Raw genomic sequence first — 15131 nt, 5'->3', positions numbered from 1 at the left:
GGTCTCCTTTTTGATCAGCGGAAACGATTTTTGCTTGTTTGGGATCTGACTGTCCAGCGTATTTGAAAAAGTTAAGCAAACTTTCCTGTCTTTTTGACATTTTTCCCCTGAGTGAAACGATCGAGGCTAACAGCAATCTCAACTCGTACAACAAGCGCGCAAGTCATGTGTCACAAACATTGAACACTATCACAAACAGTAATTTTATTTTATTTCATTTAGGCAATTAATTTTAGTGACACAGGAGGTGCCGGATCCAATAAAAAAGGTTCCGGATCCAATGTCGGAGGTGACGGAACATGTTCCGGCGTGTTCCGGCTCAAATTAAGCCCTGCTCTAAACTGTTGAACATAGTGTATGTCAAAAAAAAAAAAAAAAAAAAACCTTTGAAATGCAGTGGAACATTTTTTTTAAGGACAATCATCCTATTTTTGCAGTATTCACATAGTGTTAGCCAGTCACTCTCTGTTTTTAGAGCTCTTTGATTACACTGGCAGTAATCCTGGAAATAAATTATCCTTGTATAGGATAGTTGTACTGCATGTCTTCTGCTCCTATTTTTAGGACCGACCAAGACATGTGCCAAAACAAAGTGGCAAAACAGCAGCGATCTTCACTGATTTCCTCCAGCAGTTAGTTAGATGCTTAATAGAAGCTTATCCTGCACACCTAATATTTTTCCAGTCCAAAACTTTAAGTCTTGACATCTTCTGACACAGTACATTACAACTAATGAGCCTGTACATTCTGCTGATCTCTGCACACTTTGTCAGTTTTAAAATGTTTTCTGACTCAGACCACTGCATAAACAATACATTTTTACTCAGAGTCATAAAGAAATTCAAGTACCACTACAGTGGTCAAGACCTCACGGTTGACTTAACAGTATTTTAGGCAGTATGTTATCCCAGCTTTTGCAGATTTATGATTCTGAGCAGTGATACTTCTAAAATCGTAGGTTTTTGTGGTTTGGAATTGTAGTGGAATTAACAAAAACAGCTAGCCTTGTAGTAAGATCTACAGTAATTTAGTTGAAAGTTGAAACAATTGTTTTGCTGTCACCATGCACATCATATGATCTGCACAAAACAGGTTAGGAAGTTAGATGAGTGTGCTGGTTGGATATTCTGGACATGATCAGGCCTGTCACAGAAATTATGCCATTAATGGTCTTTTTCTTAAAAACTGAAGATTGTTTATTGTTCCATCTGACATTCTTAGTTCACAATATCATGTCATACTCACACATCTGTGCATTTACTTTAGAAATACGCATAAATAATGATGGCACCAGCTGTCTGTCTATTAAATCAAAACTTCAAACTGAAAAAAACTCGGTAAGACTTTTTTTTTTAACCTTTATTATAAAATATGTTTTAATTTCAAATGTCAGGAACAACAATGAATCGCTTGTATTGTGACTCATGCTTTTGAAATCTCTCCAGTGCCATTATGCTATAGAGGAGGATTCAGAGGGTGACAATGATTCTGAGGAGTTCTACTATGTTGGACAGGTAAGTTCAGCTGAGTCACTACATTTTATGTACATAACATTTCTATCTGTGTATTATGTGTGGTCTTATCCACTAACCACCCACAATTCAGCTTTGCCATCTCAGAATTACTTTAGTTTAAAGAATAAATTACTTTATTATTATTATTATTATTTATTTTTTTCCAAATATATTTATTGAACATTTTCCAACTTTAGCAGAATGCACAACAAAAATGGGGCCATTTATCCTAGGCCACTTAAAGGGTAAAAAGGGTAATCAAGGTAAATAAATAAATGTAAATATAAGGTAATCAAGTAAAACATGATATCTATAACTGCAGTACTTTACAATTCCAAAACCATTATGTACTCGCTTAAGGCACATGAATGGAAAATCCCTTCCATAGAATAGTTGACAATTCAGTCCCTAACCCTAGATTATTTATATAGGGCTTCACACACTATAAAACTGGTTTGGCTGACCATTAACTAGATAAGTTAAATATTCCAGCAGAATTAGTTTCATCAAAATCTTGTGCCAACCCGATATAGTCGGAGTCTTGTCACTTATCCACCTCAATAATATGGTTTTCTTAGCTGCAAAAGTAAGAAGATTATACAATGTTTTTTTTCTTTTGATAAAATCAAAGCTGTATCAGACTCACCAAGGATCAAAAATAAAGGATCCATTACCAACTCCTTATCAAAGATATTGAATTATTCAATATAATTCTTAATTATATTGAATTAAGTTTCAGTTTCATTTCAGAAACTGTCTTGGCCCAGTATATTTGTAACTGACTGCATGACCAAAGAGAGAGTACCAATTTGTGTTTTGCACTTAAGGCATAGAGGTGAAAGGGTATTGTTAAATGCATGTCTACGGTTTGGTAAAATATGCATCCTATGGACAGTTTTGAACTGTATAACCTTGGCACGATTACATACCGAAATAGATTTAGCATATTTCCAAATATTTGAAAATTATTGTTCAAGATCTGACCACGTTAGAAGAGTTATCAAGAGCAACCCAATCACAAACATATCTTAGATGTGCAGACCATTGGTATAGCTTAATATTAGGCAAATCCAGTCCTCCCATCGACCCTGGTAGTTGTAGTGCAAACAATTTCAGCCTTGGTTTGCTCTTGCTTGAGATAAAGGAACTGAGCCAGTTACATGTTTATAAAATATTAAAATAGAAAAGTTATTTTAAATTGTAATAATATTTCACAATTTTTGTTGCCATCAAAATTTCAGAGTAAGTTTTTAAGTTTCAGATAAACAAGGTCCTGTTTCCCATGTGAAACTCAACTTCACGTGGTCACTGCAACTAAACTTCCTAAGGTCTTACAGCTTTAAAACGAGCTTCAAACCTGCAGCACCTGGGGCTTAAGACTTTTCATTTCATGGTAAATTTACTTAAAGTAGTTTGCAGCTCATATAAAAAAACTTTTTGACTCTCTTTAACTGTTAATGATTAGTCCCTCACTCTTCTGAGACTGTTTCCATCATGAGAATGAATGTTACTTTGCACACACAGCTTGTGCTTAAATTAATCATGTGACCAATGACCATCCACTGGAGCAAATCCATAAAGCTGGAGTCAGTGAGTGAGTGAGCTTTGTGCCCTGTGAGGACCAGTCCGGAGGTGATGAAGATTCATGCACTAATGCCTGTGTCGGGCAATGAATGCTCGCTGGGTCTTGCTCACTGTAATGTGGCAATTTTGCAATCCTTTGCTGTTCTGATGATCTCAAAGCCTTCGGGAGACTCTTCCATGCCACATGCTGGCATATTCTCTCTGAACTTCAGAACAGCCGGTGAATTTACTTGATCTCTGTTGTGCAGAATATCTAAAAAGACTAGATGTCATTAATCATTTATATCCACCAAACTAAAGCATGATCAATGTACATAATATTGGCCATATTGCTTTAATTTTTATGTAAAGACTCATATGTTTCAGGCTTAATAATGGCAGGTTTCCCTACGGAATGTACACTTGCCTTCCATTGGTTGGACAAACAGATCGTCCCGCCCCCAATCTCACACCATTGGTTGAGTTGGTGTTACTGTGATGGGCAAGTCGATGCTCAAACAAGCAGATCAATACTTTTTAGATATTCAAAGAAAACATAAAAAATATTCCACTTTTAAGATACTTAGTAGTTAAGGGCAGCTATTCTAAACATGTCATTCATATATTGCCTGTTCAGAATCACATTCCTGTTAATCCTGTTAACTTTGTGCAGCATATCCACCAACTAGGTTTGAATAAATATTATGATTACCCTTGGATCTCTTGAGAAATAGGGTCTTTTAAAATTAGTTCAGTGATGCATTAGAAAAAGGATGATGGAAAATAAAACTAATCAGAGATAAAAATCAAATAGTCTAAAGTCATTTTCTTTCACAAGAAATCCAGACAGTTGATTTAGGACACAGTCTAAAGAGACTGATCTTATAATAGAGTAAGCTAAGTGTATGATGTGTATTGATTGTTAAGAGAGTGCAGAGCCACAGTCATCAACAGTGATTGATGTCTAGAAGCTTGTTTGAAACTGTTCTGGATCTTATACTGATTAAAAACTCACTCGCCTCAAGGTAAAAACAATCATTAGCGGAGAAGTGCTGTTTATACATTTTTTAATAAATACTCAGGTGCTGCTGTCTGTAACCCTGGGCTCTGTGTATCACCCTTTGACCTGTGTGTTTATGTGGGCAGGTAAATTATGATGGAGAGCTTCACAAACACCCCCAGCTGGAGGCTGATTTGGCAGCCGTGAGGGACTTATATGGCCATCATGCAGTATCTCTCAGGTAACTGGCCATAACCATTCATTTTTTTTCTTGATGTTGATGTGAGAACTTAAAACTTTTGCAAATTAGCAAAAAAAATCAATGTGAAGTAGCATTATGTCAGTAAATGTGCAAACGTCATCAGCTCAGAAAAAAAGTATTGGAATTGTGACTTCCTTCCTGAACTCTCCTCCACCACCAGTGAAGTGTTTTATGGGAAACAACACCTTGAGCAATCGTTCTTTAGTTTTCTGGCACAGTTAACCCACTCAAGGACGTCCTCTGCCTGAGCCAGGTCCCATAACCCTCAGGTGGCCATTTCTCCAATCTGTCATTTGGGGAAATGCTCTGTGATCAACTGAAGGACGGTCTGTGAGAGTCTGAGTGGATTCTGTTTGATTACAGGGCTGTAATGATGTAATTATTGCTGTGGTGTTTATCCTGACGTAGAGGCTTGCTTTTACCTAATCTGCTCTGCAATCAGCAAATTTATAGCAAGATGTAACACATTTGAAACTGGTGCTGTTAAGAATGCTGTGGACAACAGCAAAACATGTGCATGCTCGTGTTTGTGCTTAATAACTTGGATGAAAAAAGAACTCATGACAGATTGTCAACACGAACGTGATTCACCCCGCAAAATCTGCCAATCTGAATGGTGTTTCATGCGGCGACAGCTATTAAAAGCTTCGTCCTTGAAAGTTTATCTTGTCAAGCTGCTTTTGATAACAGCAGACCGTCAAATGAAAGAACAGCATAAAAGACTCTATTCATAGCAGCAGAAGTGCGCGTTTTATATCCTGTCTAGTGTGTGATCCTTGGGATGCATTTGCCCTGAGTCATGGACAGAAAACCATTTTGAGTATTTATTCAGTGTTCTGCTTGAAAAATGACCTGGGTCGTTTTTGCCGCAGTCTCTATGAGTGGGTTCAGTGAGGCCCCTTTTAATATTTCCAGGACACATCCCACTAAATGCTTTTGCCTATTCGTTGAAGTAGACTTAATTGAAAATGCAAAACTGCTTTAATGGTCATCGTATAACGTGTTTGGTAAAACACTTCTTAAATGATTCCTTAATGTTCCTCTGAATTTCTGTTACCTTAGTAAATGTGTAATTTTGTGTGTTTACATGTGTCGGAACATGAGTGTATGTTTATATGCTGTATGCAAGCTGTTGCATAGACAGATCAAAGAGGATTATTCTTTTCTCAAACCTCTTGCTTTTGAGGCACAGCGGCTGCATTTGGGAGTGAGGTGTAACCATGGTAACAGTTAGCCCAGAGCAACGCTACAAACTCATCACAATGCTTTTATGAGAAATAAATGCTTTGAGAGAAGTGGAGCAGCAGAGCTGGAGCATCAAGCTGCATCCCTTTAACATCAAGTGTACCTGCATACTCATTTAAGAAATAAATGAATCTGGTTTTATATTTTATTCTGCAATCTTTCTTAATAAATCTTTTTCTAACATTAAATAAAAAATCAATGAACGATAACAACATGTTTTATTCCCAAGAAAACAAAGTTATTTTTAATAAAATGTAATTACTTGCTCTTCATCTGAGATGACTTTCCTTTTTCCACTTTGTCACAGGGTATTGGATGATGACCAGTAGCCAAATTGCTTAGAAATTGTGTTAGAAAATTTGCATTCAACCTCCTTGATAAAAAAACAGTCATGTCTTTCTTTGTTCCAACCTATTTAAAATAGTGTGCAAATGACAGTTTGTGTCAATTTTTCCAGCAAAATGTTTTGTAAGCCATCTGTATAAACAAAGAGAACTGCTTCATCATGTCTAAATTTGTTGTGAATTCCCTTCAAATCCCTAAAAGCTTTGTCAACAACATATTTGGCTGAGTGATATATTCTTGTAATTTTCTAGTCTTAATGAATATGCACTATAAAAGCTGCTGTAAACAAAGATTATAATCTCACTATCAGAAATTATTTTGTCCAAGATGAAATTAGGAATTATATTTTTTCCCCTTCAAAATATAGGGAATATGGTGCAATTGATGATGTGGACATCGACCTACACATTGATGTCACTTTCCTCGATGTAAGTGTTATTGTTCAGTGTCTGACGATGACCATATAGTTTTTATTTATATATTTATTTTTGTGTGTGTCTGTTATACTGTGTGAAACTGAAATGCAGCATTTGTTCATAGGAGGAGATTGCACTTGCCTGGGATGTGATCCGGAGTGAACCTGTTATTGTGCGGCTTCACTGCTCCCTCACACAATATCTGAATGGACCAGGTTAGAACACACACACACACACCGAGTTGGGCAGAGTTGGACGCTTCAATGCTTTTTATACTGTGCAAACTTCACATTCTATTCCCAAATCCTAACCCTACCCCTAAACCTAACCCTTACCAAAAACAAAACAAAAACATAATTTAGTTTGATAATGTATGGAAATACTGGAACACACACACATATACACAAAATAGCAACCAAACTTTGTTATAAAGTTATCTTATAAACATCTACTGCTTTGATTCCCAACCAGGGGTACTTAGATTTAACATAGTTAAACTTATAAAACAGAAGTCATGATTTATAAAATAAAAAAATGCTGTTAAAAATTAGAATGAGTTAAAATAGTTAATCTTGAGGTTTTTTTGTTGTTGTTATTAATAGGATAGCACATTTAGTTTGTACTTTTTCAATCTGTGTGAATTACATTATATTTGCACATATATATAGAAAGACACCAAATAGAGGTAGATTTTTGGCAACAGTGATTAGACTTTGACATTTCAAAACTTTTTTCTATTCGGATATTCCTTATTCTATAAAGAAAATAAAGGGGTACTTGAGCCTTACAGATGGGGCTGGGAGGGTAAAGAAATGTTGAGAAACACTTAATTAAATTTACCCTAACCATAAATGCAGTTAAAAACTCTTTAAGAAGATCATGCAAATCATTGTGCTGTTAACAACATTAGACAAGTTTGTTTGTTTGACTTTATTGTCTGTTCAGATTTCCTGGACAGAAATTAATCTTTGACACTTGCATAAAATAAATACATCTTATCAGACAATACTGTACATCCACTTAAATACCACATAACAAAGCTCATGGAACACACATTTGTCCCCATTAAAAACGTGCATAAAATGAGTATATAAATATATAAAAGTAAATAGTACCTCAATTAAGAATTTGGTTTAAAACCGTCACCGCCAATGGAACAAATGATCTTTTATATATGTTCTTTTTAGCCAGTGTTATACGCAGCCTGCACCCTGAAGGGAGGGCCTCAAAACAGGAGTGGAGGGGATGGGTTTGGTCTGAATTGCCTTTTTTTCCATAAAGTGTGAAAACAGCTCTTGCAGTGTACTTTGTTTCTGGCCGGTGATCTTATTTGCTTTGTAAATTACTTGTATTACTTTATTTTTCTGTCTCATTACTAAATTGCCATATCACGAAACAATGTTATATGTTAAAATACTTTCGATCATCGAACCAAACAATGGTTTGAACCCTCCTATCGTTACTAAAATGTAGACTTAAAACGCTGTCTTGTTTTCTTATGTATATGGTCCACATTTTCCTGGAATAAGAATTTGAAACTTGCTCTACCTTTACACCTTTTATAATAACTTGTTCATATAAAATGCTAGCCGTACCTGTCCTATTTTGATTCCCACAGCATAATTCCTTTGTCTTCTCAATGTTCAATTGTAGATGACTGTGATCAAACCATTGTAAAAGACTTTTAATATACTCAAAATTAGTTAAACAAGTGTTGAATTCGTGTCCGTTTGGCAAGAAATTAAAACCAAGTCATCAGCTTATTTGATTGAAGTGAGATCATCCTTGTTACATTAAAGTTCATTTATATAAACAAAGAAAAGCAGAGGTGATAATACACATCCCTGTGGTTAGCCTGAATTTAAGACTATACAATCAGATGAGATTCCGTTAACACAGACTTGTTTGGCACACTTACCTTGTTAGATTGGGTTTTTGTTGTTTCTTTTGCACAAATACTATGAATTGTTCTTGTTGGTGAGAGTGTGTGCCCTTACGTCTCTGTTGATTGTAGAGTTGTTTAAAATTGCTTGACTCAAGAACATGGCTACTTCAGTTCAGATTGCAAGAGAAAGAGAGAAAAGTTACTTGGACATGGCTGTAATGCCTGCTCTTGTTCTCCTGCCAAGATATTACTCATCATAAGTGGCTCATTTCAGAGTGACCTTCTGTTCCAGTGTTTTTAAAAACCTCTCAAATGCTTTGATGGCTAAATCAAACGTCTGTAGCAAACGGTTACATTATGTGGTACTTTGTTTTGCAATACTATTTGATTTGAATTTAATGTCCCTTTTCCAGTTCCCACTGTTGATGTGTTTCAAGTTTCTTCAAAAGACAGATTTGGACTTGGACATCAGTTGAAAAAGTAAGAAAATACTAGATTTTTTTAAAGTGTTATATAGGGTTTTCTAGGTCCGTTTAACTTGAGTGTGCTTTCTCTTGGCAGAATAATGCAAACCTTTGTCACACAGCAGTGGAAGTGTCAGAGCAAAGATAAACTCATCAACCCACATGGCAAAAAGCAAACAGAGAAGAAGGTGAAGTCTCCCCTGCACATTTTTTCAACGCTACGCAGGTAAGAAAAAAAAGTCACTCAGCTACACCGATACTGGACAATCCTGAGTTTATTATCCCTCTTTGAAGCGCTTTTAAACCCAGGACTAAAGGCCTGTTCACCAAGAAAATTGGTTGGTTCTGGTGAACAATATTTAATTAACCTCACACAGTAAAGCGCACGTTTACAGCTCAAAAACTCTCTCTAGAATTTTTCTGTTCTTACGTATTGATGTTATTGCTTTGTACATGCCATTACTTTGCCATTGCAGAAAAGTTTTTAAATACTGAATCAAAAATCAAATTAGAATTATTTTTATTGCTAACATTAGACAGCTTTAACCTTACTCATAAACTTATTTGTGTACTGTTCTGTTTGACCATGCTTCTACTATAATGAAATATTAGAAAAATATGTGCCTTGCAAAAAGTAATTGTAATATGAATATAAGGCTTCTTTTTGAATAAGCCTCAATGGAGAAATATGTTTTTGCCCTCTGTTGTACTGGAGAAAATTTGTTTGCCAATCAGCAATTCACTATTGTTCCAAATTGTCACTATTTGGTAAACATTTAGCCATATATTTAGGCTGCATTTATGTATTCAGGACCAGCATTTACTTTTATGCCAGCAAGTGTGTTAGCTTCATGGTCTATGAGTTCATCAGACCAGCTTGAGTCTGAGACATAGTGGTCAATGAATGGTTATCAAACTGTAGGAACAATTCACACAAATGTTTCATTGAACTGGAAAGACTCCAAGGTGGCAAGCAGTTTTGAACTGGAGTATAATGTTGAGGAAATAGATTTTGAGAATGTGGCAATGGATTCGCAAATTTTACTTGTCATAAAGAGGATATCTTACCTGAATGCCTTTCTACCTGTGGATTTTTTATGAATAATAAAATGAAACAGAAATGAAAATCAAGAAGATGCAGAAAACTGAAAAGCAATTTGTCAGCATTGCCTAATTCTTTGTATCTCATTAACTGAGGCATGACCTACTATAGTTCATTAGCGGAAGAAATGCGCATTCCCTTTGCGAACTATGCAGACCTCAACATGAAAAATAAAACTGTTGTGAATCAGCCAATAAAGCATTCTGAAATGTGCAGGATTTGCACAAGCATAATTGCACAACATCTTTTTTGTTCCATAATTCCTGTAGTGTGATTAATGTGCTGTGCTTGTGCAAACTCAGATCCCCCAGCTACCCTCCTCCTGGCTGTGTGAAGAGCAAAAAGAAGCTCAAACCCGAGCAGGATGGCGTGTCAAAATCCCACCGTCTGTTACGGCGAACATGCTCCAGCACAGTGAAGCCAGAAATGGACGGCTGTGTCGGCAAGTCGCACAAGCTTTTGGGTCACTCCCTTTCCAGTGACCCTCGGATGGAGCAACATCAGCCCCTCAAGCAGCCCCACCGGCTGCTGCCAAGGCCCTGCTCGACCGCTGTGAAACCAGAGGACTGCCCGCCACTGCGGCCTCATAAACTGTCGCCGCGGTCGAGCGTGGCCGAGCCTCGCTGCGAACATGCTGCTGGCAGTAGCGATGGCGGTGCTTTAAAGCCTCACCGGCTCCTGGGCCGCTCCTGCTCGGGCAGTGTGCGGACTGAAGAGCTGGACGGCCTGAAGCACCACCACCGTCTGCTCAGCAGGTCCTACTCCAGCAGCACCAAGATGGGCGACAAGAAAAGCGACATCTTTAAAGAGCCTGTCACCGAGAGCAGACGCCTCTCCCTTACCTCAGGGCTAATCGGCATCCTGGCCCCATCACTATCTTCCACACCTCAGGTAATGATGCTTGGGATTGCATATTATGAACATACTTCCTTGAGGTTACATATTTAGGATTTGCCTAATTTGATTGCCTGTTCGGTTCGGCTTTGGTCAGAGATACGAGAGAAAGAATTATTTAACAGAATATATATATACAGCAAAAATAAGAGCGAACACAAATTCACAGTGAATTGCTCTGACCAGGCAGAGATGAGTGAATTTAACAGGCCAAGGAGAGAGAGATCTATAAAAAAAAAATCTTGCAGAGAGACATTTTGTCCCACAATGGAATGTTTGACTTGAGACAGTGAAAACGACTTTGTGTGTTTAGCTAACAAAATATAGAGAGACTTCAAACTATTTTTCTGTGTCTTCTTGAGTAGCCAAACAACGGAGCCAAATCCATTCCAGTCAGAGACAGAGGCTTCCTTGTTCAGGTAAAAATAAATATCTTCACTTCCCCCTTTGCCAAACAGTATTTTACAGTCTAACAGTCTTTTACTTGCAAATATATGCAACATCCTCTTTCTGAAGCAACCTGAGCTTGAGGGCATGTGGTTGGTTGAGGTAGTTGACATTTTTTAGTCATTAGTATTCTTGTGAACAAGACTGAATCAAATGTTCCAAACATGATGAAAATATTTTAATTTTGGATGAACTGTACTGCTTGTTTGGGTAGAGCTCTTGTGGTAGCCACTAATGCTGTCATACTGTTATAGAGGAGGCAAATGTTACTGAATGGTTGCTACATGTGTTTACTTGACTTATAATTGCAGACTATGGAGTATGCAGAACAGCGTATCCCTGTACTGAATGAGTTCTGTGTGGTCTGCGATGAACCTCATGTGTTCCAAAATGGACCAATGCTCAGAGTAAGTCTGTTTGCTCTACAAGCAATCTTGGATTGGTTAATGGTGTGAATGAATAATTTAAGGCACCTGCGATTTCTCTTATATTTACTCCTGAGTATTTAAAAGTATACACTTCCTTTCAGAAATTTGGGGTTGGTAAGATTTTCCAATGTTTTCTAAAGTTTTCCAAGACAGGCTAAAAACAGTTTTATTATAATATTTTATTTGAAATGGAAATCTTTTGTAACATAATAAATGTCTTCGCTGTCACTTTTGATCAATTTAATGCATCCTTGCAGAGTTAGTCTTAAAGGAACACGCCGACTTTTTGGTACTTTAGCTTATTCACCGTATCCCCCAGAGTTAGATAAGTCCATACATACCATTTTCATCTCCGTGCGTGCTGTAACTCTGTCTGACGTACCCACCGCTAGCCTAGCTTAGCACAAAGACTGGAGGTAAACGGCTCCAGCTAGCATACTGCCTAGAGCCCTGCACGGGGGAAAACATCCAGCCCTAACCGAGACCTGGGCCGTGGTGCTCAAGCCCTAATCCGGCCCCTGCCCGAAAACGTCTGCAATTTTTCAGCCCAAACCCGACCCAAGACCAACATCAATATCACTTTAAGCTCTCTCTGACACGCGCTCTCTGATGCGCGCTGTCTCTGCTAGACGTACACACATACACACACGCTACTAGGTAAAATTTTATTATAGGCCTCAAACATAACTACCACCACCGACAATTATGCCCACAAATATTAATACAGACTGTCCATTACAGAGAAGCATAAGCATGCAGTGGAGAATATTATATAGCCAAATGTGATCCAGCAGTAAATAAAGATTTACGGCCTACCTTTTTTTGTCGAGTAACTTTACTGGAGAATAATGTTTCAAAGAACTCTTCGCCAACTGCTCTCCATGGTCAACTGTCACCTAATGCATTGCACACGCGTCGCGTTACTCGCATAATCGCATATTGCGTTGCATATTTATAATATTATCAATATAACAATATTTCATACAGTAGCCTGCGCTCTGCACGTATATTATGGGTACGATGAAAGGAGAAAAGCTAAATGAGCCCGAGTCCGACCGAAGTCCGATCTGTAAAAAAAAAAAAAAAAAATTGACCCGACTGCTCCCAATAAGTGACAAAATAACGCCAACATTTTCCTATTTACATGTTGTGATTTGTATAGTCACAGCGTGTACAAATAACAAGGTCACATGAGACACAGCCATCTTCTAACCGTATACAAGAATATAGTTCCCAGTATGTATACGGTTAGAAGATGGTTGTGTCTCATGTGACCTTGTTATTTGTACACGCTGTGACTATACAAATCACAACATGTAAATAGGAAAATGTTGGCGTTATTTTGTCACTTATTGGGAGCAGTATGCTAGCTGGAGCCGTTTACCTCCAGTCTTTGTGCTAAGCTAGGCTAGCGGTGGGTACGTCAGACAGAGTTACGGCACTCACGGAGATGAAAAAGGTATGTATGGACTTATCTAACTCTGGGGGATACGGTGAATAAGCTAAAGTCACCCAAAAAAGTTGGCGTGTTCCTTTAATTCTTTCAAAAAAAGCAAACTTGAACTTGAACACAGCCTGTGTTCTTTTCTATATTTCATATTAGACAGCCTCTGTTTATGTTTAAAATAGAAAGAGATTATTTTAACTTGAAAAGATTTAGAAATGATCCTCATACCATATTATGCCTTCATGTCACAATCAAAGATGTTTTTCTTTTCTTTTTTTTCCATATTTTTGTGCCATATTATTTTGCGGATAGTTGTCAAACTAAAAGTGAGCCAATTTATGTTACATGTGATTATATTAATCCAGGATTAATACTATAATTTACTGTTCTAATGAGTTTGTTTATATGTGTCCTGCAGCCCACAGTGTGTGAGAGAGAGTTATGTGTATTCGCCTTCCAAACTCTAGGGGTCATGAATGAGGCTGCTGATGAGATTGCCACTGGTGCTCAGGTAAACAATCAAACACAAAATTCATACAGTCATTCTGTACAGAACCTTCTAACTAAATGGCTTAACAATCTCTGTTTGTGGCAACAGGTTGTAGACCTACTGGTCTCCATGTGCCGATCTGCACTGGAGTCTCCGAGAAAAGTTGTCATTTTTGAGCCATATCCCTCTGTGGTGGATCCCAATGACTCACAAGCACTTGCCTTCAACCCCAGGGTACTTAAAACACTACAGACTATTTACTATACACTATTAGTCACTATTAGAGCGTTTAGCTTTACCTTACCCCGTCTTTTTTGTGTAATGCTGCTACTCATGAAGTGTTTGGGTTCTTCTTCAGAAAAAGGACTATGACCGAGTGATGAGAGCACTTGACAGTATCACCTCTATCAGAGAAATGACCCAGGTATCGACCAGAAATTTACAACAGGAGAATGTTTGTAAGGTTGTTACATTGTTTTTAAGTCTGTCAATCAATTAAAATCTAACTATTTTAATGACATTAAAATATATAATATATAGAATGTTATGTATGCTATGTTATAAATAATGAATGTATTTTTATAATTTAATATACTCATTTGTTACCACTTTATTTTACAGTGTCCTTGTTTCACATTACATGTAGTTGCTATAGCAATAACTATAAATTATGCATGATTATTACATGCAACTAACCCTAAACCAAACCCTAACCCTAAAGTAATTACTGTACATGTAGTTAATTAATATTACTCAGTACTTTTTTTTACAATTTAATATACTATAACATTTTATAAATGTATACTGTATATAAAAGTATTTATATACTTTTTACGGCAACAGTAAAAACAAATGTTCTGCAAAATATTATATTTAACAGATTGAATTGACAGCCCTAGTTGTTTAAATCACAATCCCTGTATCTTTTATAGCGTAAGTCTTCAGAGAAATCAGCCGGTGCTTTGATTCCTAATGGAGGAGCATTTAGACATTTTAATTGTTGCTGTTTTTTCTGCACAGGCTCCATATCTGGAGATAAAGAGACAAATGGACAAGCACGATCCTTTGGCTCACCCACTACTGCAGTGGTATGACTGAATGACACTTCAATCATTATCTACTCCACTCCTGCATTTTAATGATGTGTAAATGTGACAGTCAGCTCTCATAACAGCTCTAATTACATAGTCATGGAGAGTGTGTGCATCCATCTTTGTTGTACCTTGGACAGTCAGTATGATCATGTGACATACAATCACGCATATACAGTATTTAAATGCATCTACAGTCCTGCAGCGGAGGGTTTCAAACTTAATGGAGTATCTGGTTGATAAATCCATTTTTTTACAGGGTGATATCCAGTAACAGATCACACATAGTGAAGCTTCCTGTTACTAGAGTAAGTCTTGTATCTATCTTAAGCATTTGTTATGATTTCCATAAATGTTTCTGCAAATGCCACAAGAAAATGAAAATGTCTCTGATCTAGGTTAAGATCATCTGGGTTAGACGCATAATGATTAATCTTTCATTGAATTGCTGGCATTACCTCCCTAAGAGAGAACCATGACTCTATTAGAAGCCATCTTTCAGTTCTTCTGTATTTTTGAAGAGAGTTTTAAATTCACA

The 15131-nt window shown here is 37.1% G+C and overlaps 1 protein-coding gene across 3 annotated transcripts in view; it reads left to right on the top strand.

Moving 5' to 3' along the window:
* parp8 (poly (ADP-ribose) polymerase family, member 8) overlaps window positions 1-15131 on the top strand; it is a 37989-nt gene that overhangs the window by 14863 nt on the left and 7995 nt on the right. The window contains exons 5-19 of one of the 3 annotated variants that reach the window (XM_084113820.1): window positions 1267-1337; window positions 1446-1514; window positions 4224-4318; window positions 6297-6357; window positions 6470-6560; window positions 8644-8710; window positions 8792-8920; window positions 10099-10687; window positions 11056-11109; window positions 11449-11544; window positions 13431-13523; window positions 13611-13736; window positions 13861-13926; window positions 14523-14590; window positions 14853-14901. In XM_084113820.1, coding sequence (XP_083969946.1) covers window positions 1267-1337; window positions 1446-1514; window positions 4224-4318; window positions 6297-6357; window positions 6470-6560; window positions 8644-8710; window positions 8792-8920; window positions 10099-10687; window positions 11056-11109; window positions 11449-11544; window positions 13431-13523; window positions 13611-13736; window positions 13861-13926; window positions 14523-14590; window positions 14853-14901 — 1724 coding nt within the window. Of the gene's footprint in view, window positions 1-1266; window positions 1338-1445; window positions 1515-4223; window positions 4319-6296; window positions 6358-6469; window positions 6561-8643; window positions 8711-8791; window positions 8921-10098; window positions 10688-11055; window positions 11110-11448; window positions 11545-13430; window positions 13524-13610; window positions 13737-13860; window positions 13966-14522; window positions 14591-14852; window positions 14902-15131 lie in introns of all 3 variants that reach the window. The other 2 variants (XM_084113819.1, XM_084113818.1) reach the window with 2 other exon arrangements.

The sequence above is a fragment of the Abramis brama genome, assembly GCF_963993115.1.
Source record: "Abramis brama genome assembly, chromosome: 5".
Taxonomy (NCBI): Eukaryota; Metazoa; Chordata; class Actinopteri; order Cypriniformes; family Leuciscidae; genus Abramis; species Abramis brama.
This window is presented reverse-complemented; position numbering and strand designations above follow the sequence as displayed.